General features: G+C 50.3%; 1 protein-coding gene and 1 long non-coding RNA gene across 2 annotated transcripts; one reads left to right on the top strand and one right to left on the bottom strand.

The window, feature by feature from the left end:
• Window positions 1–1,314: 1,314 nt before the first annotated feature.
• On the bottom strand, window positions 1,315–22,416 carry IGFBP5 (insulin like growth factor binding protein 5). The gene is made up of 4 exons (XM_015868794.3): window positions 21,077–22,416; window positions 5,969–6,195; window positions 5,708–5,827; window positions 1,315–5,343 (listed from the first exon to the last, which is right to left on the bottom strand). The coding sequence occupies exons 1-4, from the start codon at window positions 21,405–21,407 to the stop codon at window positions 5,212–5,214; spliced, it is 810 nt and encodes a 269-aa protein (XP_015724280.1). The 5' UTR covers window positions 21,408–22,416; the 3' UTR covers window positions 1,315–5,211.
• LOC146760066 (uncharacterized) lies at window positions 17,577–18,654 on the top strand. Its single transcript, XR_014947880.1, has 2 exons — window positions 17,577–17,863; window positions 17,976–18,654. It is a non-coding gene; the product is annotated as an uncharacterized LOC146760066 (long non-coding RNA).
• Window positions 22,417–24,481: the final 2,065 nt, after the last annotated feature.

Raw genomic sequence — 24,481 nt, 5'->3', positions numbered from 1 at the left:
TTGCTGCCAGGAGGCTGTATGAGAGCTTTGCAAGGGCAAGAAGTCCCTCTGCCCAACACTGGCACCCCTGGGGACTTCAGCAGATAATTGGGTGAAGATCACCTCCTCCCAGCTTCCCAGTCCTCAGGATTTTGGGTGCTTTTCGAGTTGGTGCTTGCAGCCGGCCGTGCTGTCTGTCAGCCAGCAGATGGACCTGTTCTCCAGGGATCAAACTGGCCTTGCTGGTTTTCTCTCTGCTGCCTGCGCAAAGAGTTCTTGAACTGCAGAGGGAAAAGCTCTGTGGCCAAAAGGAGCTTGGGACGCTATGGCAAAGCAAAGAATAATGATAATAATTGCAAACCATACTTAAAATTGCAGTGCTGAGGGAAGAGGTTGTGCGTGGCTGGGACTAAACAGGACCCATGGCATGGAATGTGCTGCGGGTGGGCCTGATGGGTGTGGGCTGAAGCTGTCAAGGAACTGGTAGCACAGCCCTGAACTGTCTGTGTGGAAAGCAAGCTTTCAGTGCTGGTACAACTGACGGTTCAGTGGCAGTGCTTCCCTGCCTGCCAGCACGAATGCCCTGGCATCAGCTGATTTCCACACCTTGGGCTGTGTATCCATGAGGGGCAGTGGTATACAGGCCCCAGAGTCTGCTCAGACTCCAAGGTGAGGACCCCATTACAGAACAGGCAACTGAGTTTGGTGGTGCAGATAGGGTGGGAGATGTGTCTTGGGCACAGCCCCAGCTACCTGTTTGGGGATAAAAGGGACGTTTTTTGTTTCCTGTGCTGCTCTGGGCGCATGGAATGATGTTGACAGGGATGGGATGGGGGCATTCCTGCTCACCAAAATGTTGGGGCAGGACTTCCCACTGCCTGGAGAGCTTTGAGGCTCAGATATTGCATACCAAAGCATTGAGACTTCTTTGGGGTAGCAGTTGGGTGCTCAGCGTCATGGGCACCAGATGGAGGCATTCAAGAATCACCAAGAGGCATGGTCTAGAGTGGTCACATGTGTTAGTTGATGATTGGATTGGATGATCTTACAGGTCTTTCCGACCTTAATGATTCTTTGACTCTACAACTTTCTCCCTTCATGGGTGGTGCAAATAAACAGCTAAAAAACTGCTGCTCATCAGTATGGATGCTCTAAGCTCAACCTTTCAAATTTACCACTGTCTTAGCTGAGTCCTCTGGGGTCCACAGCTTGCCTAAGCCATTGCCACCAGATCACCCTGCCCTATCAGACCCATAAGGCTGGGTTGAGCCCCCAGGCACAGCGTGCTGATGGCAGGGCAGGCACGCAGACGCTCTACGAGTGTCAGTCACGAGCTAACTGAATGCATAACTTTATTAAATAAATGCTTTGTCATGAGAAAAGACAAAGATCAAAGAGTAACATAAATTATAAGTTGAATAAATAGTATACAGCAATCTTCACTTTTTTAATAAAACGTGAGATTTTCTTTTTCTTTAAGTACAAAATGCTAAACAGAGCATTAAGCTCTTCTTCCATTGTCAGTTTTTCACAAACTGCTTTTTTTTTTCTTTTTTTTTATCTTTTTTTTTTTTTTTCCTTTTTCCCACCAGTAAGATTATGAGTTATTTCTTGTTTACTGGGAAAAAAAAAAAGCAAAAACAAAACAAAACAAAAAAGAACCCAAACACAACAAAAACGAAACAAAATAGGGGGGGGGAAAAAAAAAAGCAAAAAAAAATAAACAAAACAAAAACCAAACAAACAACCAGAGCTACCGTATGTATGTAAAGCTATAAAAAGCTACCGTAAAATGTGTAGTGAGTATTGCTTAAAGGTAAAACAAACGAACAAACAAAACGAAACAGGCAGGAAACTCGGAATCTGGTGTGTGAACGAGTGTGGTACAACGGTGGGTGATGTGTGCGGTGACATCTGTCCCGGTGGTGGCAGTGGTGGGCAGCTGGCGGGGCTGGGGATGGGGCACGGTGAGCAGGGCTCCTCGCCAGGGCCAGGACAGCGGTCTGGAAGCGAGGTGAGCTGTTGGTTGTTAAATATACAATGCTCCGTTTGGGAAGAACAAACAAAAACGAAAACAAACAAAACACCGGAAAAAAAAATTAAAAAAAAAAAAAAAAGAAAAAAAAATTTCATGGAGAAGGCAGAGAAAAAGAGAAGGGAAGAGAAAGAGAGCGGAGAAATAGTGCAAAATGCTCTTGTACTAGTGGTTTTCGAAGGCCACTGCAGTACAGACAAGGGGTAACCCAGCTGCTGAACATCTCACGGGAGATGTGGTCCAAGGACTGTCCTCACCCCTGCTCCAGCCTTTTCCAGCCCTGTGGCCACTGATGTCCACATGGCCAGCACCTCCCCGTGTGCCCTTCTCCCCGCAGCTCACCCAGCTCCCAGATGTGTCTGTTCTGGTTGTCCCACCACAAAAGGCAAAGCAAGTCCCTCCTCCTCTCTGCTGGAGGTGGTGATGTTTTGTCACCACCCAATGGATTCCGGCGCCTGTGAGTCCACAGCTGGGACCCACTTTGCACTGGGAGGCTGGAGAGTTTTCCTGCATCCCCTCCCAGTGTCATCATGGTGGCCATGCCGTGAGACCACCACCAAACTGCTCTGCACTCCCCCTGGGAGGTGAGTTTACCTCAAAATACGCGTTCCTTGTGGACCTGCCAACCCACTCCCATTCCGCCCACCCCTAGGCAGCATGGCTCCTTTCTCTGCAGCCAAAGGCTTTCAAGTTTTGGGAAATAAACAACAAAACAAACAAAAATAAACAAAAGCAAGAAGGAGAGGGAAGAAGAAAGGAGGTAGGGCACTGGGGAAGGTGGTACTGGCCTATAACATTGGGTTTTGTACTGGGACCTGCAATCTGAGGAGAGAGGAGACAGTGTTGATGGTGATCTGTGACCTTGGGGGTTGACACAGCTTCTCCACCTCCCACTATCTTCACCCCACCCTCCACCCAGATTGATCTGACCTTGCTCCATTTGCCCCAGCCCCAGCTCCCCTCCAGCAACATGGCACAGGGGGTACCCCATCACCCCATTCCTGCATCCTTTTTTTCAGCAGGGGGAACAAGATCCACATATGGTGGCAATTCCCTCTTCTTTTCAGCAAGGGAAGGCACCTCACTCCCAGCTCCACTGGGTTTTCATGGAAGTCTGTTGGCAAAATCTGGGGGCCATCCAGTCCTGCCCTCCATTTAGACAAGCATCCTTGTGGGGTGCCCACGGGATTGATCCCATCCATGGGACACTACAGTGACGGCACTGAACCAGTGATGGGGAGAAGCTTCCAACAGAGCTCCTCAGCACCCAGTCCCCCTCATCCTGGCCCCACTGGTGCTGGGATCCCTCTCTTCTTCCATATCCAGTCCCAGGAGGCTCACACCAGCATTGGGGGACACACTGGCTGCATCCTCCCCCCAAGATCAGATGCGTACTTCAGATGTCTCCATGTACACATTCATGTGCCAGGGCCATTATGCTCAGACCCCATGATTCATCTTTACTGCAGGATATCCTCCCAGCACAGCCATCACAGAGACCCTTGTCATGGGGAATTGAGTCCCAAAATCCAACATGGAAAATAAAAAAAACCCAATGAAATAGTCAGGAAGGCAGCTGTCAGCTGTCCAAGCACACCCGAGGCAGTGGGTCTCCGCATTGCGGTGGCTGCTGTTGCTGAATGAGGATCTGGGTCCTGGGTTACACGTCCTGAGGACCTGTCACAGAGCTCACTGCAGGTTTGCGAGTTGGCAGAGGGAGTCAGCTGTGGCAGACGTCAACAGTGTCCTCCTCAATGCAAAAGATGGAGACTGATGTTCTCCTACCCTTAGGAAAGGCTATAATCCAGCCTTAACAAAAACCCAAGACAAAACAGTGTCTTTTTTTCTTCCCACTGGAGCAAACTATTCTTTTTTGGCTGTGAAGAAAAAAAAAAATCTCCATAGTTGGTCTTTGCCATGTCATTAAGGGTGGTGAAGGGTTTTGTCCCCAGTCCCCTTGTCCCAGTATATGCCTGCTTCACTCTGAGTGGTGGAGCAACCATGGAGCTGACACAGATGGAACACCTCTATAACTCTCTTTCCTGCTCAGCCTGGCAGCTCTCCCCCCTGCTTACACTGAAGCCCAGGCAAGGAGGAGAAGTCACATCTGTGCACATACATGCACACCACAAATACTTCCATACCCACATGGGTGACATTCAGAGTCTCACTTGTCCAAAACTCAGATTTCTGACCTCCCAAGTCTCAAGAGCTGCACTGAGAAGGGTATGTCTCCCTTCTGGATTGTTTCTTTTTGATGTTCACGAATACTGTGGGGAGTATTCATGCCGTTGCAGAAGCTTTGTGTCCCTCCCCAGCTCAACTCCAGGTGCGCAGTGAATCCTGCTCCTCCTCTTCCTCCTCTTCATCTTCCTCCCAGCATGGTCCAAACCTGCTTGGATCGGGATGGTCATTTAGGATGGAGATAAGATTGACTTGAATGCATCCCAGCGATAGAGGGAAGAAACTCCAGAGGAACAGAGCAAGGAGGGGAGATGCTGATGGCTGCAAGGTTTTCCCTCCAGGCCCTTTGGAAAATGACTAGCTAACAAAAAAAAAATCAAAAATAAAAAAATGAAAAATTAGCCCCGCCTGCAACCCCTACTAGAAAATCACCAACTTGGAGAGCTTTCTACATCGTCATGGGCTCTGCTTGGCGGCAGGGGTGCGCAGGCAGTGCAGGGAGAGGTGCGGGACGGCGGAGCACCCAAAGCTGGCTTGTCTCTGGCTCTGTCCTTTCCTTGCTGAGTCTTTGTTGTCAAGACACTGCTGTAGATTCCGAGTCCTCAGTCTCTTCAGGGTTTGTATTTCTCTTTTCTTCTTTCCTTTCCTTTCTTTTCTTTTTTCCTTTTTCTCTTTTCTTTTCTTTTCTTTTCTTTTCTTTTCTTTTCTTTTCTTTTCTTTTCTTTTCTTTTCTTTTCTTTTCTTTTCTTTTCTTTTCTTTTCTTTTCTTTTCTCTTTTTTTCTAACTTTTCCTTTCTTCTCCTTTTTTCTTTTCCTTTCTCCTTTTCCTTGTTCCTTATTTATCTTTTTTTTCTTTTTTCTTTTTCCTCTCTTTCTCTTTTTTCTTTTCCTCTCTTTTATTCTTCTTACATGAGATGAAAGGAATCGGAGTCCTGGGGCGCAGGGAGGTGCGGAGGGGAGGGTGGGAGGGAGCCTGGGTGGGAGGTGATGGGGCGGAGGGAGGGGATGCAAATTCACTCCACGTTGCTGCTGTCAAATGCGTGACACTGCAGGTCTCCGCTCAGGTAGTCAGTCCCCGGCAGCTTCATGCCATATTTGTCCACACACCAACACAGCCCACGCTTCCGTCCCCGGGAGGGCTTGCACTGGGGAGAGAGACACAAGTGCAGAGATGAGGAGCTTGCCACCACCCTCCACTGCCTCCTTTGTGCTTGGACTGAAGCTCAGCCTTGCACTTTGCTTCTTTTACTTCATCACCTCCACCTCCCAGCTTGGAGCTCGCCATTTCCTTCTACCCCACCAGCTCCTGCGGGATGCTAGACTCAGGCTGAATGATGCTTTGGGCCACCACCAAGGCCTACCCCCACCAACCATGCCTGGGGAGGCTTACTGCAATCTCCCCATTAGCTTAGCCCAGTGGAAGAAAAACCTCAATTCTCTCCATCTGGGATTGTGATAGAATAAAGCCTTTCTGTGGGGGGAGTATCCATGCCTCTATGGGGATCTTACCTGCTTCCTCTTGTAGAATCCCTTTCGGTCGCAGTTGGGGAGGTGCACAGCGCGGGGGACCATCCTCTGGCTGCTCTTCAGCTCCTGCAGGGAGGCCTCCATGTGCCTGCGGCAAGGGCCCTGCGAGGGAGCAATGTGGTATGTTAGGAAGGGAGCCTAGAGCTGTGAACATCCCCTAGTCCCTCCTACTAATATCCCCTGCCAGAGGCACAAAGCCCTCCCGCAGCCCCCCTTCCATGGGGCAAAGTGGGCAGCACCCACCAGCTCAAACTCTTGCCGGAGCTCAGGGATGACCACGCGGGGATGTGCTGTGTTCTCCGCCATGCCCACAAACTTGGCCAAAGTCAGCTTCTTCCGGCGGTCCTTCTTCAGGGCCTCAGCTTTGAGGTCAGAGAGGCGGCCGTGCTTGGGCCGGTAGGCCTTGGGTGGGTAGGTCTCCTCCGTCATCTCCGATGTGGTTGGCTCCTCATGCTCACGGGATTCCCGTTCTGGAAGGAAAGGGACACAGAACTGTTAGGTCTCCAGCTGCTGACATGCGTTTGCTTGCCCAATACTGTACTCAAAAATGCCTATTGTACAGCCCTGATTTTATCCTAATTTTTGGGTCTTGGTGTGTATTTCATGTGATCCCAAGCTCAGGACAGAAAAGTATCTTCTGGGCATGGAGGAGCTGGGGGGGTCTAGAAAGCCACCAATACAAGGCCACCACTGTTTGCTGTGTTTCAGTAGAGAATGACTGGTTATCTGGATGGTTATCCCTCACCCGGAGCAGACCAGAGGGGACACAAAACGTGGGGGAGAAGTCCCTCTTTAGCAATGGCAGGAGGATTAAGCAATAAGCTCACATGTCAGCCTTGCAGATGCAAGAACAAAAGCCAGGGATGCTCAAAGACGAAAAGATTCCAAAGTCAAAGATTATCAATTAGCAAAGCTGCCACACTGCTGGACGGACACACTAGCAGTGATGCTGAAGACACTGACCAGAGTCCTCAGCGTGCAGTGACGTAGGTAAAGCCAGAGGCAATGCTGCAGAGTAACGCTGCCTGACCATAACTATCACTGATGATACCATGGGTAAGGGAGGAACACATTTAGGCTCTGCCTGTGGCCCCATGCACCCCCTGACATCGCCTCAGCATGACCTGCGCCGGATGGATGCAGTCAGGAGCCCCACACAGATATATATAGGAGAGAGCTGATGACAGTCTAAACTTAGCTGACTTGTGACCTTTAGTACAGCCACCAGAGTGAAAAACGGCTATATCTGGACTAAATCTGAATACGGTTTAAATCTCCTGAGGCTGCTGGTCTCCTGGCCCTTGGTTCCTGGGAGACCAGTACTGATGCTGCCAGGTTTGTGCTGGGACCAGCAGGCAGGCATGGTGGAATCCACTGCAGCAGGATGACAGGCACCAGAAGGGCTGAAACAACAAGGTAGACATGAGTGCCCCTGCAGATGGCTGCCCTACCAAGCTGTACATGGGTGCATGCAACCTGTCGGTGGCCTTGGAGATGGCCAAGGGGACAGGCCAGTCGCTGGACTCCCACTTTTCAAAGCTGGGAAGCTTTCCATGGACATGTATTTACTAAAGCAGCCTCCTTTTTCTTTTTTATTCTTCCACAAGAATACAGGTTGATCGGCATACCAGACTCAGCACCCTCCTAACTACCCAATGCAATACAAATGACCCCAACCATCATTTTTGGGACTTGTACGTATCTCCAGCACAGGATCCTCTTGCCAATTTGCCCCATGACATTCATGTGCCCATATTTTTTGCCTTGTTGCAGGATTTCAAAGTCACTCCCTCTATGATAAGGAGATGATGGACAGGGGATAGGGAAGAGATTGATTATATTGGGAATGTACAGAGTGCAGCTGAAATGCACACTTTGCCACAAGATGCTGCTGCAGTCCAAGGTCTGAAAAGAACCACGAGACATCTTCAGTGAACAAGCCCTCCCACAGCAATGACACACTGCCTCTTCTGTCCCTAGAGCACCCCCTGGCACTGACTGCTAGGCATCTCCCTGGACTGCCCTTTGGTAGCAGGCAACTCTACAGTAACACAACAGGTTGCAGTTCATTACCTGTGCAGTAGCAAACAAGAGAGGCACGGTTACCTGGACAGCCCTGAAATAACAAACAGGGCACAGCAACGAGGATTCAGAGAAACAGCACAGAGTGTCCAGTCCCCTGGAATCGTGGTGCAACGGGTGTTTGCAGCGGCTTGTGTCCACTCATATGGTCAGCAACTTGAGCTTCTGCAAACACCTTGTTCCTCTGCTTCCCACAAGCTGCCAGCAAGCCAGAACAGGCTGGGAGCCAGGGGCTAACATGGAGCCCTTTTGGCAATGTCAGATGGGAAGCAAAGGAGCTCTTCACTCTGCAGAGGTAGGCAAGGGCTTCTGTGCATTAAAAGCTGCCCAGCTCCCACCTGAGACCAGCTCTTCTGGCAGAGCAGAAGCTGCACATGGAACAGGCTCCTTTTGACTCCCTTTCCCTCCCTTCCCTAGAGGAAGCAACAGTGCCTTGTTTAGGTCTTTACCTCCCAGTGAGAACTCCACAGATCCCTTTTCTCTGCCCTCTGGTGATTTTTAACCTAATTTCCTCCAGCAACAAGGCTGAAGCTCATACACCTGTCCATATGTGCCCTAATTGGATACTAACAAGCCAATTTTGACAGATTGAAGGGCAGAGGTCCCTGACATACAAACTCCTGACAAGCTCTGGGCAGATGGTAAGAGACCTGAGGGGGTTGGCAGAGTTGGGGCAGCACTGACTACCCTCAGTCCCTCCCTTGCCCCTCAGCCATCTGACCTGCATCAACCTGCAGCCACTCCATGCCATTGAGACCGTGTCAGCATCTCCAAAGAATCATCCACCAGCCCATCCTTACCCACTGGCTCATTCCTCAGCCACCACCTGCCACACAGGGCAGGTGCACGGCAGGCAGCATTGACACCGATGTGTGTCTGCACCCAAGGAGATGCCAGTGGGAAGAACACCCAGTTTCCCTGAAGGAGACCTAATTGCATCAGTCTGAGACTCAGGAAGGAGGCAGGAGTTTCTCCTCCCTGACTGTCAGCATCTGGTCTGATGCGTGGCCCCTTCTTGCCTACAATCAGGGCCAACTCCCATCTACCCTGCCAACCTGGTAGCTGGGTTGTGGGCAGGCTGTGTGCAGAGGCAGGGTGTATTACGCCTCTCAGTCTCAGCTCAGTGGGCAGCAGGAGATGGGTGCGTCTCACCACTATCATCCCTTCTCCACACCCCTCGGGAGGAGGTCACTGCTCAGCAGATGCCCCAGTTCATACAGGTGGGATTAAGATGTCTTAATTCATACAGGTTCCCCATCAGCCCCAGGAGGCAGAAGGTACCCTTAGCTGAGTGTGGGCTGTCCCATGCCCTAGGAGCTGAAGGCTTAGCATCAGGGCTGGCCAGGACAAGTTCTGTAGCAGTTCTTCCCTCCAGGAACTATTTCTACCCTTCCAGTGTAACAGGGACACAGAACAGCAAAATATTGGTCACAGGGAAGCCACAAATTCTTTCTGCTTTCCTCAGCAGTCACCGACTGGGACAGCCTGTGCACCCCCTCACACCTGGCCCCAAACCAGCCCTATAACTCATGCTCCAGAGATTCTGAACACATGCGAAGCCCACACAGTGTGCACGTGGGTGTGTGAGAACGCTGCCTCCCTGCCCATTTGCACTGCAGAGCTGAGCAGGAAGTGTTTTCCAAATGACTGGGAGGCTTGAATTTTTGTAACAAATTTCCATTGGTTTCTGGCAGGAAGGTAGGAAAAGTACCTATTGACTGCTGCTGCTAATGATCCGTGCTCATTACATCCACAGGCTGCTGTTAGGGAACTTGCTGTCCTGTTCAAAAACTGGAAAAAAAGGACATGTGCGCCCAAGAAGTGCAGGCACAACCATTGCCTCCAATCTTGCTCAACAATTACTATCATGATTATTATTATTTACAGCACAAGCACTAATATAATACACCATTTAATCAGGAAGGTGCTAAAGAAAGACGTAACAGGGATCTTAGTTAAACTTCAGCATGGGAACAACAGCATTTCTCCATCCTCTCTATCCTTTCTGCTGCTCCTTCTGGCTGGGCAGCATAAAGCAGCTTCCCTCAGCGGCTTCTGAAAGCAGCATCAGAACTTGCAGGTCATGATCATACCTATTTTTCTTTAGATCGGATTTTACGTGTGAATTCTGAGCTCAGGTCTCTGGCTGGTAATAATTCACTTTATGTATTTCCCCTATTTGCCCCCACTCCTGACCCACACTAAAACTGAGGATGGGCAAGCAAGTTCTCCAGACTGCACTTCCATCTGTGACCAAGAGAGAAAAGTATAAATTCCTCCTTTGGCATATGGGGACAGTGTTTGCATTTCCAATGGGCATGCAGGAATGGGATGCAGAGCAGGAGCATCAGCTCATCTTGCGCCCTTTGGCAGCCAGAGAGCACAACTGAGCAAAAGCATTCCTGAGCTCCCCAGAGTCCACAGGGACCAGCCCATTCACCACCCTAACGAAGAAAAGTTCATTTACATTCCCACAGCAGGCAGAACTTACAGCGTGGCAATGAATGACCCCCAGCCCTGCCTGGATGAGCACAGAGCTGACTCCGGCACAATGCCCAGGGCTGGGGTCACTGCCACGGACCACCGCCCGGTGAAGTCAGGCAGTGATGTCAGGAGTCCACGGCGGCCATCCAACCAAGGAGGAGGAGCAGCCAGGGCCAGGGATGCAGGCTGCAGCCAGTCCCTCCACCAGCCCGGGGCGTTGGCTGCAGGAGAGCCAGCTGCAAAGCGCTTTGGACTTTTGATGAACTTTTGTGCTTTTGTGGGGGTTCAGAGCATGCTGGTGATGCTTGAAGGCGATGAGAGACTGGGAGGAGGCACCACACACTGAGAAGGGCTGGAAAACAGCAGCCCGGCTTGGAAAGGACAAGCTCTGCTGATGGCCATCCCACCTCCTCTGAGTCCACAACACGTGCAACAAGCATTTACAACAGACCTGACACAGAGGCTTTTGGATGACTAAATGCTATGTCTAGGTCAACTGTGGGGATACTGCACCCACCAAACTGCAAAAAGCCCCATCATTTGGCTACATTGCTGATTTTAGGGTGGAACATAGTATTTCTGGAGGCCCCATCTCTCCTCCTGTGACTCCATTGGTCTCACTTAAGCTGAAGTGAGAAAGGTAAATCCCATCCCCTCTTCAGTATGGGTCTATCTGCAGATTATGATGCAGCTCTCATGGGAGGCTGTGCCAAACTGTCTTGCATATACAGGTGCGCTGTTAAGAAAACCCAGTCTCTATTTCCTTCACTGAGAATTAGCCAAAGAGCTGTGAAAATAAGCAAATTACCTTTGTGACCTGCTGACTGATGCAAGGAAGTCTTCAGTAGTCAAAACACTGTGAAGCTCCCACAAAAAAATGCATAGACCACAGCCTAAAAACCACAGATGCTTTTGTAAAAGAGCTCTGTGATGTCTTGGTGCCTTAAATCCCTATGACAGCATGAAGAATATCTCTAGGACCTCTCTTTCTTGTGCTACAGAGGCAAGATTTAAAAGAAGTCTATGGCTCAGTGGGACCAAGCTCAGGGAGGGGATGGAGAAGCAGCCAGACGGCTAGAAGTACTCAATCCCAGGTTAAGACTTATCTCATTTTATTAAGCTGAGACCCAGCAGGATGCTCAGGGACACCTGAAGAGCCCTGGACACAGATGGCAAAGGGATGTACTACACTGGGGCTTTTTTTCTCTCAAGTTATTGCTTGGGCTTTGCTGAAATAGCCTGGAAGACCAGCTCTTTTCTCAGGAGATTAATGTCTCAGCAGAAACCTGTGGATGCAGATTCTGCTGCATCAGCCAGGGCTCACCTGCAGAGCGTGAATATCAGGTGCTTGGGCTGCCCCCAGGTTCACACAGGATTCATGGGAAAGGGAGATCATTGTCCTGATGACCTTGGTGTCCTCACACAAAGCCGGATGGAGGAGAAATGCAGCTCAGCATGTGGGAAGAAGCTCTCAAGGGAACCAGCTCATGATCAGTTCTGCTATGGAAGCACAGGGCCTATCTGTAGGAACGGATCTCCGGGTCAGCACTAGTTCTCTGCACTGCCAGCAAATGCCAAAGAGGTGGGAGAAGTAAAGCTGTGGCAGCTAGATGCACACAGAAGGATCAGTGCAGCTGTGTGCCAAATGATACTTCCCTGAGCTGACTTTCTTTGCTGCAGCCACAAAGAAAAACTCCCTGGGAGCAACTCTCCAGAGCAAGTAGAAAAGCAGGTTTGGATATGGAGAGCTCCATGACAACATTTCCTTCCCTACACGTGCTAGCTGTTAGTTCAGCAGGCTCCAAGCATCCACACAGTGCTGGAAGAGCTGGGCTTGGGTCTCAGCTGGTGAGCTGGGCAGTTACTGGCCTAAGATGCAGAAGCAATGACTGGGGCTCACCAAGAGGTGGTGTCTTTGATTTGGCTCTTTCTCTCCAGAGAGCTCTCAAATCTGACTGAGGTCAGTTCCCAACACAGGCTTAAAAGTTTGCACTGTGTATACAAGGCACACAAAGCTGGGGGGAGGGCTTGTGGTTAACAGACAGTGTGACCAAATCTGTTGTTCACAGTGGCAATCCAATCATTTCTGCTAAGTTGCAACCTAAAATACCCAACAAGTAACCAGGTTAGGAGACTTTCTAGTCTCTTCCTCCTAAAAAAATGAGCAAACATCCATCCATCTCAATTAGGTAACGTTGATGTGCACCATCTTGAAAATTGCAAGCACTCTGCTTCTAGATAGCTGCTTGTATCAGCCTGACATTTCCTGAACAAAGTTATCTGCCAGGGAAGTGAACTGGCAGGTGGAGAGGAAGGAAGTATTTCAGGATCAGATTTACATCAAAAAGCTCCTGTAGCTGATGCGTCGATGATAGGAAGATAAAACATATTTCCTTCACATCATCTGGAGTCTGCAGATGTTTCCCATTCCATATGCTGAAGCTGCAGAAGAATCTGAGAGATGAATTGAAGAATGATCCAGAGAAATCTAAATAAATCATCTTGCAACACCACAGTGACCAAGATATACTTTTTCTTCCTGGAAAGGATGAAATCATTGAGTCTTTCTTAGTCTTGTATGCTTTCCAACAAATCCACCCTAGTGGCAGATTCCACTGGTTGCAATAAAAGAATCGAAGAAGATACCATGCTGCCAAGGAACTAAAAGCAGAAAAGAGTGAAGAAGGAAAACTCAGGGAAGGCTGCATGAATGTCTCTGTGTAACTGATGGTAAAAGTGAAGAAAATCTGGAGAAGCTCCTGACAAACACCATTCAACTGTTTGCTGACAGTTTCTCCAAGAGGCTTAGCTGTGGCAAAAAAGAAAGGAAATCCCTTCATGGAAAACAAAAGTGCTTTCACATCTTCTGAATGAAAACAAAAGGGACTGAACTGCTCATCTGGCTACCAGCTGAGACGACCTGAAAAGCAACTGCTGCTGGGGGTTTTCTTCCAACCCTACACACCTCCTTCCTCATAAGGATGAGAAAGCCAAGCCTTTTGCCTCCCTCTAGAAGGAGGTGAAGGTGTGTTAGATGGAATCTGGAGATGCACCTGTTTGAGGCGCTGAATGAGAACTGGTCAAACCCCGCAAATATTTCACACGTGCAGCTATGACTGCAACCTCCCGCTGAGCCTGGATGAGTTTCTAGGACTTCAGCCTGACTTTCACAGCTCTGCCTTAAACCAGATGGAAAAGATCCGTGAGATCATTCATTGCTCATCTCTGTGTCAGCACCAGATGACACATCGTCACATGTACTGTCCGACCTGACTTTTATGAGCTCAAGTGATGAGATTTCCACCTCTGCCCTCAGGCCTCCCTTCTGCTTCCTCAGTGGCTCCCTCTATCAGAAAGCCAGGTTGGGTAGGCCTCGCTGGGTAGGGCTTGCCATTACTTCATCTCTCCATTCACCTAAGAAGTACCACAGAACAGTACCCAAAGTTTGATGTTCACACTCTGACAATACTGCTAAGAAATTTGCTCAAGCCTGACCTCAACTGCTGATCTTGCCCCTCCTTGCCATCTGCCTCCCTGCACGGTACTGTGGCATAACCCGAACGATTTCTCTTGGTCAATCAGTATGCAAAGATGCTTTTCAGTGTTAAAAAACAACAAGATTTCCTCAATGGAGCAAAGTGTACAGGATACAGTATACAGGCCTCCATTTTGGGGGCTGAAACTTAGGTCACTCTAATGGGTCTTGAGTCTTCCCAGAACTAATTCCTTATTGCACTCTGCTGCTTTTTTTTCCCTTACAACTTCAAGCCTCCCTATCTGTTATAAAATAAAAGAACCAAATACTGAAATGGCTATGAAGTGATGCAGTAGAAATTGCCCCACTTCTGCTATTTCTTCAGGAAAGCAGGAGCCACAAATGAAAGGGAATGTTACAGCTACATGGATGTCTATTGTGATTGCTACACTCTTTGTTTTTTCACTTTTCCTGCATCTCTTTTAAATTAAAAAGTGAAAGCCAGGTTCCATCACCATTCACTGGCTTAATTACTAGGATTTCATAATTAGTCCAATACACGTCTAATTTCTTAAGCAAGAATAATGAAAGAGTCTGTAGATTCAATTATCTTCAGAGGGCAACTTCCATTCGGACTGGAAAAAATAAAATATTTATACTGTTTAAAAAATAAAATTTTATATATATTTATATATGACTATCAGTCAACTTTGCCCTACTATTACCTTTAAGATACATTCCTACTCTTGTTTAGCTGGAGGATCATTTCCTTAAGTATCTGTCAGGATTACCTTCTCCCCCTTCGATAGCAACCAGACAAGCTATCTCTATCAACATAACAATTATCTCCATCAGTGAACCAGCTGTGTCCATCCAGCAAGCAAACAAACCTAACTCTGCAATAACAGCCCTCAAGGCAAGCAGCTTTTAAATGCTTTCCAATCCTACAACAGTATCTCTAGGTTTTTCTCTTCAGTCTTTCCAGGACTGAGGTAGCTGGCTCCCACCGAGGGGATTAGGTGCCTACGTTGCTCTGGGTCTCAGTCATGAGAAAAAGGTACACAGCATCTTTCAGGATCAAGCCTTGCTTGGGAATGATGTGCAGCCAGTGGAGCTTAGGTCTTGCTGCAAATGTAGCTTGGGGCAGGCGTGACCCTCCAACCAGAAGCTGGTGGCTATGTGAGATGGACTGAAGGGCAGTTTGCACACTTGTCCTGGAAACATCATAAGCAGACAGCAGATCCTCCAAAACATTCTGAGAAATGGCTTACTTGAGAGCAAACTTGCCTACATCAAACCACTGATTCCCAAGTTTCTGCAAACACATTATGCTGGCTCCTGCTAGGATTAACTGCGAGCAGGTGGATTGACATAAACACTAAGGGGTCCCCTTAGATCACTACCATCAAAGAGCCACTTCAAAAACAACATCTTGCTGAGAGTTGCCTTGGCTACACAGCTGAAGGAACAGAAAGAGAGTGTTTGGTGGGGGAGCAGTGGGGAGACGACAGGGGATTTCACTACTTTCTCATCAGATGTGATGTGACCCTTCCCAGACAGGCTGACACACAGTGTAACCTGTGCCTGGTGATCTGCAGTGGCATCCCCGGGGCCTGGGAGTTTGAGCACAGCTGCTCTGTGGCCTCCCAGCCTCCAACACATACCCCTGAGGACACGCAGCCTGGAGGTTGCCCTCTCCTCCTTGCAGCAGAGCATCCTTGTGCTTTTTTGTTACACCTGTCCTGAGGATAAACAGATCATACTGATCTTTTTCCTTTCTACCTGTAAAAAGCCTCTTGACTACCGTGGCTATTATGCAGGCTGCTAGGGAAACCAAAATCTCTGTGTCATCTTTGATCTCTGCATGCACCCTATCTTCCTGCTGCTTGCTCCTCCTCAGCACTGGAGGTTACTTTTCCTGTCCTCAGCTTGCCACATCTCACCAAACTTGCCATCTTTTCCCAATTCAGGTCTCATTTCCCAGCTTCCCAAAAGCCACATTTTGCCACCTTGGCAAAGAGAAGCTTGCAGACTCCCAGCACCAATCACCACAGCCCCCTGCATGTGTTCTCCAGTCCTGGCATGGGGCAGGAGATGGATGGACAGGCAGAAGGGAGGTGGATGGACAGCCCTCAGCAAGCCACAGCCTGTCCACACCTTCACTGGGGTTTCTCCAGTTACTCAGGCCGTTAGAGTACTTTATACAGACTTAGTCCCTCCAGAAAATGCAGCCCACATCCAAGCATGGCATGTGAGCTCAGTTCCATCCAGCTGGCACAGAGAACTATCTTGCCTCTATCTCCCCTTACCTCCTGTTGATATGCTCACCTGCTGCATCTCATCTCTCAGTCCTCTGTGGGAGAAAGGGGTAGGCAGCTCTGTGTGTCAGTATCTGATCTTTATGGCCAGATACCCATGTTCTAGTCATTAAGCAGAACCACGTAAGAGAGATCTATGCGTGCTTCCAGACAACCATTCTGCCCCCAGAGACAAAAATGCTGCGTGTGTGTTTGCACACATTAAATGTTTGTGCAGGCGTATGTGGGTGTGTGAACATGGGTACATGTATGTGTATGTTCACATGCGTATCTTCCCTGTGCATAATAACTCTGCTGCTCGGCAGCCCACGTTGAGGGGCAGGTGTGCTCAAACCGAACTCTCCTTTCATTTATGCCTGACCTTGAATTAGCACTACTAAGTGCCTGGGAAAAAATACAGGCAAGATTTGCCATGCCACGGGCCGTTTTATCTGCTCTGTGTTGGTGCAAGTGAAAAACAAGTCACAACATTTCTCTGCAGCTTCTCCTCTGCTCCCAGCCTTCCCAGTTTGGGTAACGAGCACTGGGAGCCACCACTGCCATAAAAACTTGGCTCAGAGCCGCTCAGTGCAGCGAGCAGAGCTCGCAGCGGACGTTAGGAGGAAGCAGAGCACCGTGCTCTGCATGCAAGTAGAGCCGACTCACTGCTTCTCCTCCTCCCTGCTGTACTGACACGCGTGTGCCAAACGTGTGCCAGGCACGGGATGCTGGTACGCGAGCACTGACGGCAGGAGGCACACTGCCTGCCTCCAGCATCCCTCCTAGCTGCAGAGCCTCCCATGTAAGGCCAGCCCAGGCACTGTAGGCAGTGGTACTGCTCCAGGCGGGCTCCCTGGGAGCTGGTCCAGGCTGACAGCCGTGCGCGGGAGCTTGGAGTAGCTCCATCGCTCGCGCACGCACGCACGCACAGAGCCACGTCTCTGCTCCGGTGAACTTTGCTGGCACCAGGCAGGAATTTCGTTTGGATCAGCTACTTAATATTCTCGCTCCTTCCTTACAAACCCAGGCTGCCGAAATGTCTCTCCAGCCAAGGCCCCTCCTTTCCTGTTTGAACCACCCCACCAGTCCCACCCCCGTAAATGCACACCACAGAAACCCAGTTTTCTTGCTGGCACCTGGTGGATTCCACCTTTTCTTTTTTTCTTTTCTTAAATATATTGCTATTGTTGATACTTCAGATGAGAAGAAAAATGGCGTTTTTCCTGTTTTGGACAGGAGGCTTTGCAGGCCTGTTGTGTAGCTTTTGCCTTGACAGGTTGCAAGCTCTTTGCACAAAGGACTCTGTGCTTGGCTCTGAACCCCAATCCCATAGCTGCTGCCCACCCCAAAACCCTGTGTCCACATCCTGCATCGCCAAGCCAAGGGAGGGGGAAGAGAAGCAGGGTGGGGAACGTGTAGGGCTGGATGAGGGACTGCACCCAATGCGAGCTGCAGGAAACCTGGGCTCTGCAGCCCTCCTCCTCCTCCTGCTTCCAGCTGACGCAGCAAAGACAATTTTCTTAACGCTAATTCTGCACCCCCCCCACCCCCCTCCCTTCCCCTCCTGGTTATCATTGGCTCACGGTTTCGTGGGGAAACCTGCCAAGTCTCGCTTGCTTTCTAGAAAGAGAAGGAACAGCAGAGGAGAAGGAAATATTTGACAACCTTTGTTTTTCCACCAGCCCGTTCGGGGCGGCAGGCTGCGCTCAGTGCCCCGTGCTCCCAGCGCTCGGCCTGACCTTGCTGTGTCAGCAGGAGGAAGTCTGGCGGGAGCACAGGGCAGCGGAATGGAAAGACGCGGTGAGTTTCAAACAAAACCTAAACCAAACAGAGCAAACCCAGAATCCTGAAGCTTGTGCCATAAATGAAGCTCATTCATGGGTTTTCTTTTTTTTTTTTTTTTTTTTACCAGGAACGTCAATTACAGCACAGCAGTGGTGTTTGGCTTTCGGTAAAGGACAGTGTCTGGCTGCTGTGCCAGCCAGGACTACAGGGACCGTCCTGTCACTACCTACACATCAGCCTACTTAAAACAAGCATTACCAAAACCCTTTAATCCTACATTTGCTTTCATTTCCGACCCATTCCCCAGCCAGCAGCACATCCTGCATAGCGTTCCTCAGCACCGCTGTGCCCAGCTCACAGAAGAGGAAACTGAGGCACAGTGCCCGGGAGCATCCTGTCCCCACGCAAAACATCTGCTCAGCAGCAGAGCCAAGCCCAGCCTCCAGCCCTGCGCTCCTGCACTGTTCTCCTTGCGCCTCCACCTTGGCTATAAGGAGGAAAGCATCTGTGATTTTCAGCTCAGCCAGCACGAGTGCAGAAATAGATAGAAATGCAGTTAGATCTTGTCCTCACTACTGTCCCGTCGCTCATTTTGCAGAGTGATGATTCTTTCTCAGCAGTTCACAGCTCAGGGCCAATTTTGGTCACTGATAGATCGGAGGGCCCGGCCAGCTCCCCCTGCACACAGTCCTTCTGCTGCTGGCCAAACTGGCAGAGGCCGGAGAGTTCAAGTCAAACTTAATTTCTTTCCTTGCCCCGTTGCTTAGGAACACGCCTATGAAAATATACTTTGTTCTCACACGCTACCAGCCGAATGCCAAGAGAGTTTTTTTCCTTCTCCCATCCTCAGGAATTCCTGATTTATTTTTTATTTATGTATTTCTTTTTATTTTTGGCAAAGCTGAGGAGAAACCTGCCACTCTGCCTCCTGCAAAGCCTCCCCCATTGGAGCGCAACCAAAGCCCACTGAAATGAGCCCCTGTGGCACTTGGGGAGTACAAGCTCAAAGCTCAGGTGGTGCCAGCAGTGGTTTTGCAACAAACCTGCACCTTCTGTCCTACTGCCCTCCTTGTACTTTCCAATGGATCTCCCACCCCAAGCTAACCAAAAGCAGCAATGTTACCAGGGGACCAGGCACGCTCTGCATGCAGAGCACCTGCTAAAGGACCAGACTCCTTGGGCAAGTGAAACACATGCAAGAGGCCGAGAGACAAAGCTTTGTTGGGTACTTCAGTCTGCACGGGGCACCCTGGCTATGTGTGCAAGGCTCAGCTCTGCTCTCACTGCAGGACTCGCTGTCCCAAGCACATTGCCTCCCAGACATACGGCCGAGGTAAATAAACACAGCGGGTGACACGCTGCGGGATGCTCTGCATAGCTCATCTGGGAGTAGGTTCCGCGCTGCCTCCTGCGCTCCTGGATAGGAAAGGGGGTCCTGTCTTCCTGATCTGCTCCCCATACACCCCGTGGTTCTTGCTCCATCCAAGTTCCCTTCAGAAGGCCGAGCTCAGCTTTGCTGTTTCTGGTCAGTTTTAGGGGAGGATGGATACTTTTTGTCATTTGGTGCGGGGAAAGCAAGAAGTCGATGTATATGCACAAAGAAATTGTGTTTGCTCCAAAGGATGGCGCATAACTGCACAAGTAGAAATACGGAAAAAATACTAAACGCATCAAGATTTATTATGTGCTGGAAAGGAAAAGCGGACTCTCATTGTGCTGGTTCAAGCAGCAGCTTGCTAACAAGCAAAAATGACGTTTTCCTGGACCAAAATGACTTGGGGAGCCTTGGTTCTGCTTTTTTTTCCCTCTTTTTTTTTCTGCCAAGTGGTTTCCTGGGTCCCTTTGACACCTCCCTGCCCCCCTGGATGCCATGGCAGAAACACAGAAGTGTTGCGTAGGGGGAACCAACCCTGAAGCAGCCACAGATCCTGCAGCAAGCACCCGAATGAAGCAGCACTTGCGTTCGTGCTTTTGTCACGTGCAAGGTGCAAGCATTTCAGCTTGGCTTTGCGCTACTGCTACCATGCCAGCCTTCATACTTGCTTTTAATGTGTTCTTTCTGGCTGTTAGCTACACTGTCATTCTTTTTTGCATTTGGATTCCCTGTTCCTAATGCACCTGCTCTTTTCACCTCTCAGCGCTAAAGCCCTTTGCCCAACAAAAATGTCCAGCAGCAGGCAAACAGGAGCAGGCTGCAATGAGGTGAAAGACGGAGTCTGAGCACCAAAGCTGGAGGGTTTGGGGGATGCAAGGGATGCCTTGTCCAAAGGGATCCCCTGGAGCTCAAGCTGCGGGGCCCGACAGCGAGGTAGAGAGGAAGGGGGTCAAGGAGAGGGCAAGGATGGAGATGGAGGAGAGGTAGAAAGGATTCAGCTGGGATAGGACTTGGATGCAACTGGGAAGTGGGGGAAGAAAACCCTCCTAGGGATGGGTCAACCTAGAGGCGAAGGACAGGGTGATGTGGGATGATGCAACAGGAGATTCAGCCAGGGCATGGATGGGTAAAATGGCACAAAGGTATGGAAGGGCAGCTGAGAGGATGATAAAAGAGCTGGGGGGCGAAAGAGCAATCAGAATGATGGGAAAGTAACTGGGAAAGCAGCTGGGAAAGCAGTAAAGCAATAGAAGGATGGTAGAACAACCAAGGGAAGCGATAGTGGTGGAGAGCAGCTGGGAAGCTGGAAAAGCAACTGGGGGCTTGGGAAGCTGATGTAAGAGTGGGGAGAGGAAGGAATGAGGAAATAGAAGTAAGGATGGAAGAGCTGCCAGGGGATGTGAGAAAGAGAGGGAGAAGTGGGTTCAATGCAGCTGAAAGGATGGCAAAACAGCTGGCGGTGGTGGTGTAGGGGGATGGAAGAGCAGCCAGAAAGAACACGGTGGGGAGGGGGAAAGGAAGAGCAGCTGGGGATGAAAAGAGGGCAGAAGGACGGCAAACAGCTGGAAAGGTGGAAAAGCGAGCGAGGGGCACAGAAGAGCACCTGGAACGCTGGAAAACGCAGCCGGAAGGATGGGAAAACGGCCGGCGGGGGCAGGGAAGAGCAAAGCGGAGGGAGGGAGTGGAAAAGCAAGCGGAAAGCTGGAAAGGGAGCAGCCGGGAGGGCGGAAAAGCAAAGCGGGAGGGTACGGAAGCGCTCCCGGAAGAGGGAAAAGCAGGCGGGGATGCGGGGGAGGGGGGCAGCGGGAGGATGGGCGCGGAGGGGAGCGGCGGTTCGGCCGCGGGGCACTCACCGGCCTTGGCTTGCTCGCGGTAGCTCTTCTCGCTGAGGCAGACGGCGGTGCCGTGGAGCAGGGCGTGCAGCGGCTTCTCCTCGCCCTGGCGGGGCAGGCAGCGGAGCCCTCGGGCGCAGCGCTCGGTGTAGACGCCGCAGGGCTGCCCGGCGGGCAGGGCGCAGGTGAGGCAGCAGCCGCAGCCCGGCTCTTTCACCAGCTCGCAGCCAAGCGGCGGAGGAGGGCACAGAGACAGAGCTTTGCCGTCGCACGGTTCGCATTGAACGAAGGAGCCCAGGCACCGCGAGAGCCCCGGGCAGGCGCCCAGCAGCACCAGGAGCCGCAGCAGCATCGCGGCTGGGGGATGGATGCTGCGGGACGGGGCGCGGGGCTGCCGCCGGCGGGGGCGGGGGACGGCTGCTTCCCGCTTGGCCCCTCCGGGAAGGGGGGGAGGAAAAAAAAAGAAAGGAAGAAAGAAAGAAAACTGGAGAATCTAAAAAAGCAAAGGGGCTGAAAGCGCAGCCCCTGCTTGCGGGCACCCCAGGCTGAGGGTTATCCTCGGGGTTGCGAGAGCCGCCCGCTTTTCTTTTGGCTGTGGGAGAGGGTCTACGTTTGCTTTGGGTCTTTTTCTTTCTTTTTTCGCCTGGAAATGGGGAATTGCACGGCGATCCGCGGGAGCGCAGAAAGAGAAAGGGAGGGGAGGAGGAGGGAAAGGGAGAGAAGGTTGCACGGAGAGCTGCAGCCTACAGGTTGCAGGGGTTGGGGAGTGGGATGGGACCGCACACACACACACACGCACCCAAAGGGATGGGAGGAGGCAGGTTGGGAAGGGAGCAAAGTTCCTTGAAACACAGCGTCCTGCTCTTATGGCATCAAAGCGGTCAGGAGGGGAAAAAAGGAATAATAATAAAAAAAGAAGAGCGCAGGAGAAGGAAGAGGGGATGCAAAGCTCCCCTTCCCTCCCCCTTCTTCTGCAGGAGGAGGAGAAGTCTCTCCCGACGCAGCGAGCTGCTGGGAAGCGTGGTATGAAGCAAAGTGGTGTTTCGATCGGCTCTGTTCAACCCTCTTGCTTTCCTCTTCCAAGGTTTGAAAAATAAAATTAAAAAAATAATAATAAAGCGGAGAAAGAGAAAAAAAAGCCCCCCAAAATGGCAGAAAAAAGGGGAAAAAAAGAATTAAAAAAAAAGGGGAAAAAAAAAGAAGTTTTCTGCAAAATTGAAATGTTTGGTTGGAAAGTCTGCAGAGGAGCGTTAAAAAACGGGGAGAAAGAGGGAAGGGAAAAAAAAAAAAAAAAAGAAAAAAAAAAATCCACTTTGTAGATCTCCCAACACTTTTCCCCTGGAGAAGTTTCTAAAGAGACTGAATACTGCAGAACAGGCTGTCTTTTAAATAGACTGCCCCTGGCTGCCTGCCAGCCCCTAGCTGCAATTTGAGATCCCAATGACACCTCAGCTTGACTGGGTGCCAGCAGCCAGGGCCCTATCAGTGCACACTCGAGCCGGTGGGGGTGGGGTGCTCAGCTTCTGACTTCTGGGCTTCAAACCCCGGGCAGTGATCAAGGATAATATTATGAGGAGAGACAAGGGGAGGAGGAGGAGGAGGGGGAAGGGGAAGGCGAGGATGGGGAGAGGAGAGGCAGGGGGAAAAAATAGTTGGGATCTGCACTGTTTTAAATATATATATATTTATTTAAATACATATGTGGATATATAAAAGGAGAAAAAAAAATTGTTGCAGTTGGTTTGCAGGGCATCTGGGTGGGAGAGCTGTGAGTTCAGGGAGGTAGGGAGACGTTGCATCTGCAGGGCTTGCTGGTGAGACTGATTGAAGTCTTGCTGGTGAGAGGGGGGCTTCTGTGCCCTGCCCGGGACCCTCAGAAAGTGGGGGGACCCTGTGCACCCCTCAGCTTCTAAGGTAAAGCATGGCAGGGAGATGACTGGATGTGTGCCAGGGAGCTGCTCGCACCCACCCTGCTCCTATTCTGTGAGTGCAGCATGCCCAGCTCCCCGTTCCTGCTTCCCCAGTCCCAAGTGAGGGGTAAGAACTCAGCGAGGGTGTACAGGCTGTGCCCCCAAAACCCCCAGACAACAAGGATTAACGTGACCGGACAGTGAGCAGGAGGGAGGGCTAGGCTGCTTGTAAGAACTGTGCTAGATTACTCTTTGGAAAAGTTCACTGTTGCTTAGGGCACGCCAGAAAACAAGGGGAATTTTGCCATACAAATTCCAATTTGCACGTTTTAGCTCATTCTTCTTTTGCCTTTTGCCCTGCACAAAGTGTAGGGGTAGATGGAAAAAGAAAAAAGAAAGCACTTTGCAGTGCTCATCCTCTGTACTGGACAGCTTGGGGTTTGCTGCCTTTTGTTCCACCGCTGCATTCCTCAGTGTTACAGCTCTCAGGGCCCTGGTCCTTCGCACTTGCCTCCCTCGGTGCTCATTCATTGCTAGGAGTGGGGAAGCTGGAAGTGTGGTGAAGGGAATCTCCAAAATTGCATTGTGCAGCCCCATGGCCAGCCCAGGCAGCTGTGCACAGGGATGTTACACCTGGAGCTGCAGCAGGACGGCTGGGTGAGTGCTGGGAGATGGCTCACCAGCACAGGCACAGGGCTGGCTACCAGGGAGAGTGGGAAATCAAGGGATCAGGCGATTCTGGGTGAGGTTTCTTTGCATTTCAAATCCTCCCCTCTGCCCCCCCACTTCTGCACATGCACACACTCCTCCAAAGCCTCATATTCCCCAGGTTTCTTTTTAGATCAGTCAGCTATGCAGCTGCATTGCACGGATTTTGCCACTAGAATGCACCCTTATCTATGGTAAGAGGACAGAGCGCTGCTTAAAAGCATTAACTCTTTCTTCACCAAAATTTCCCCGCTGAAGGCTTTTTTTTGCACATTTCAGGTGTTCCCCGTTTTACTGCCTTCCTACCCCATGTGGGCTCTGTAGTAAAGATCGGCTCCCTCCTGTCCTTTTTTTCAACCCCTCTTTTCAAAAAGGAAAGGCACATTTCTGAGCTTTTCCCCCTTTCTTTGGATCAGCAGGTTTTCCAGAGGTTTTATTTGATAATACCCAAAGCTCTGCTTAAATCGGAGCTAACTTCTGCAAAATAGGCACCCCTAAGGTAAGAAAAGCGACCCCCTGGGATTTTATCTAGAAGCATTTTTAAATGTTTTTTGTGTGGTTTTTTTTTTTCCACATTGATACTTATGATATCTTTTGCAGCATTTTATTATTTAGTAATTGCATCCTGCTGCTGTGTTTTGTGGGGTTCTGCTACTGGTCTGACTGGGTGCCTTGCAGAACATAGCACAGGGCAGAGAGAGCACTCCTCGCCTGGAAATCTGAAAGCACTTTGCAAAAGGGCTTAGGACAGGGGAGAACTGGCTTTCCTTCTTCTCCACCCTGTAAGAAAGAACACATCCCAAATAAT

Source organism: Coturnix japonica, chromosome 7 (genome assembly GCF_054131305.1).
Source record: "Coturnix japonica strain WE chromosome 7, WE-NBRP24, whole genome shotgun sequence".
Classification (NCBI taxonomy): Eukaryota; Metazoa; Chordata; class Aves; order Galliformes; family Phasianidae; genus Coturnix; species Coturnix japonica.
Note: the sequence above shows the minus strand (reverse complement) of the source record. Positions and strands in the feature narration are given on the sequence as shown.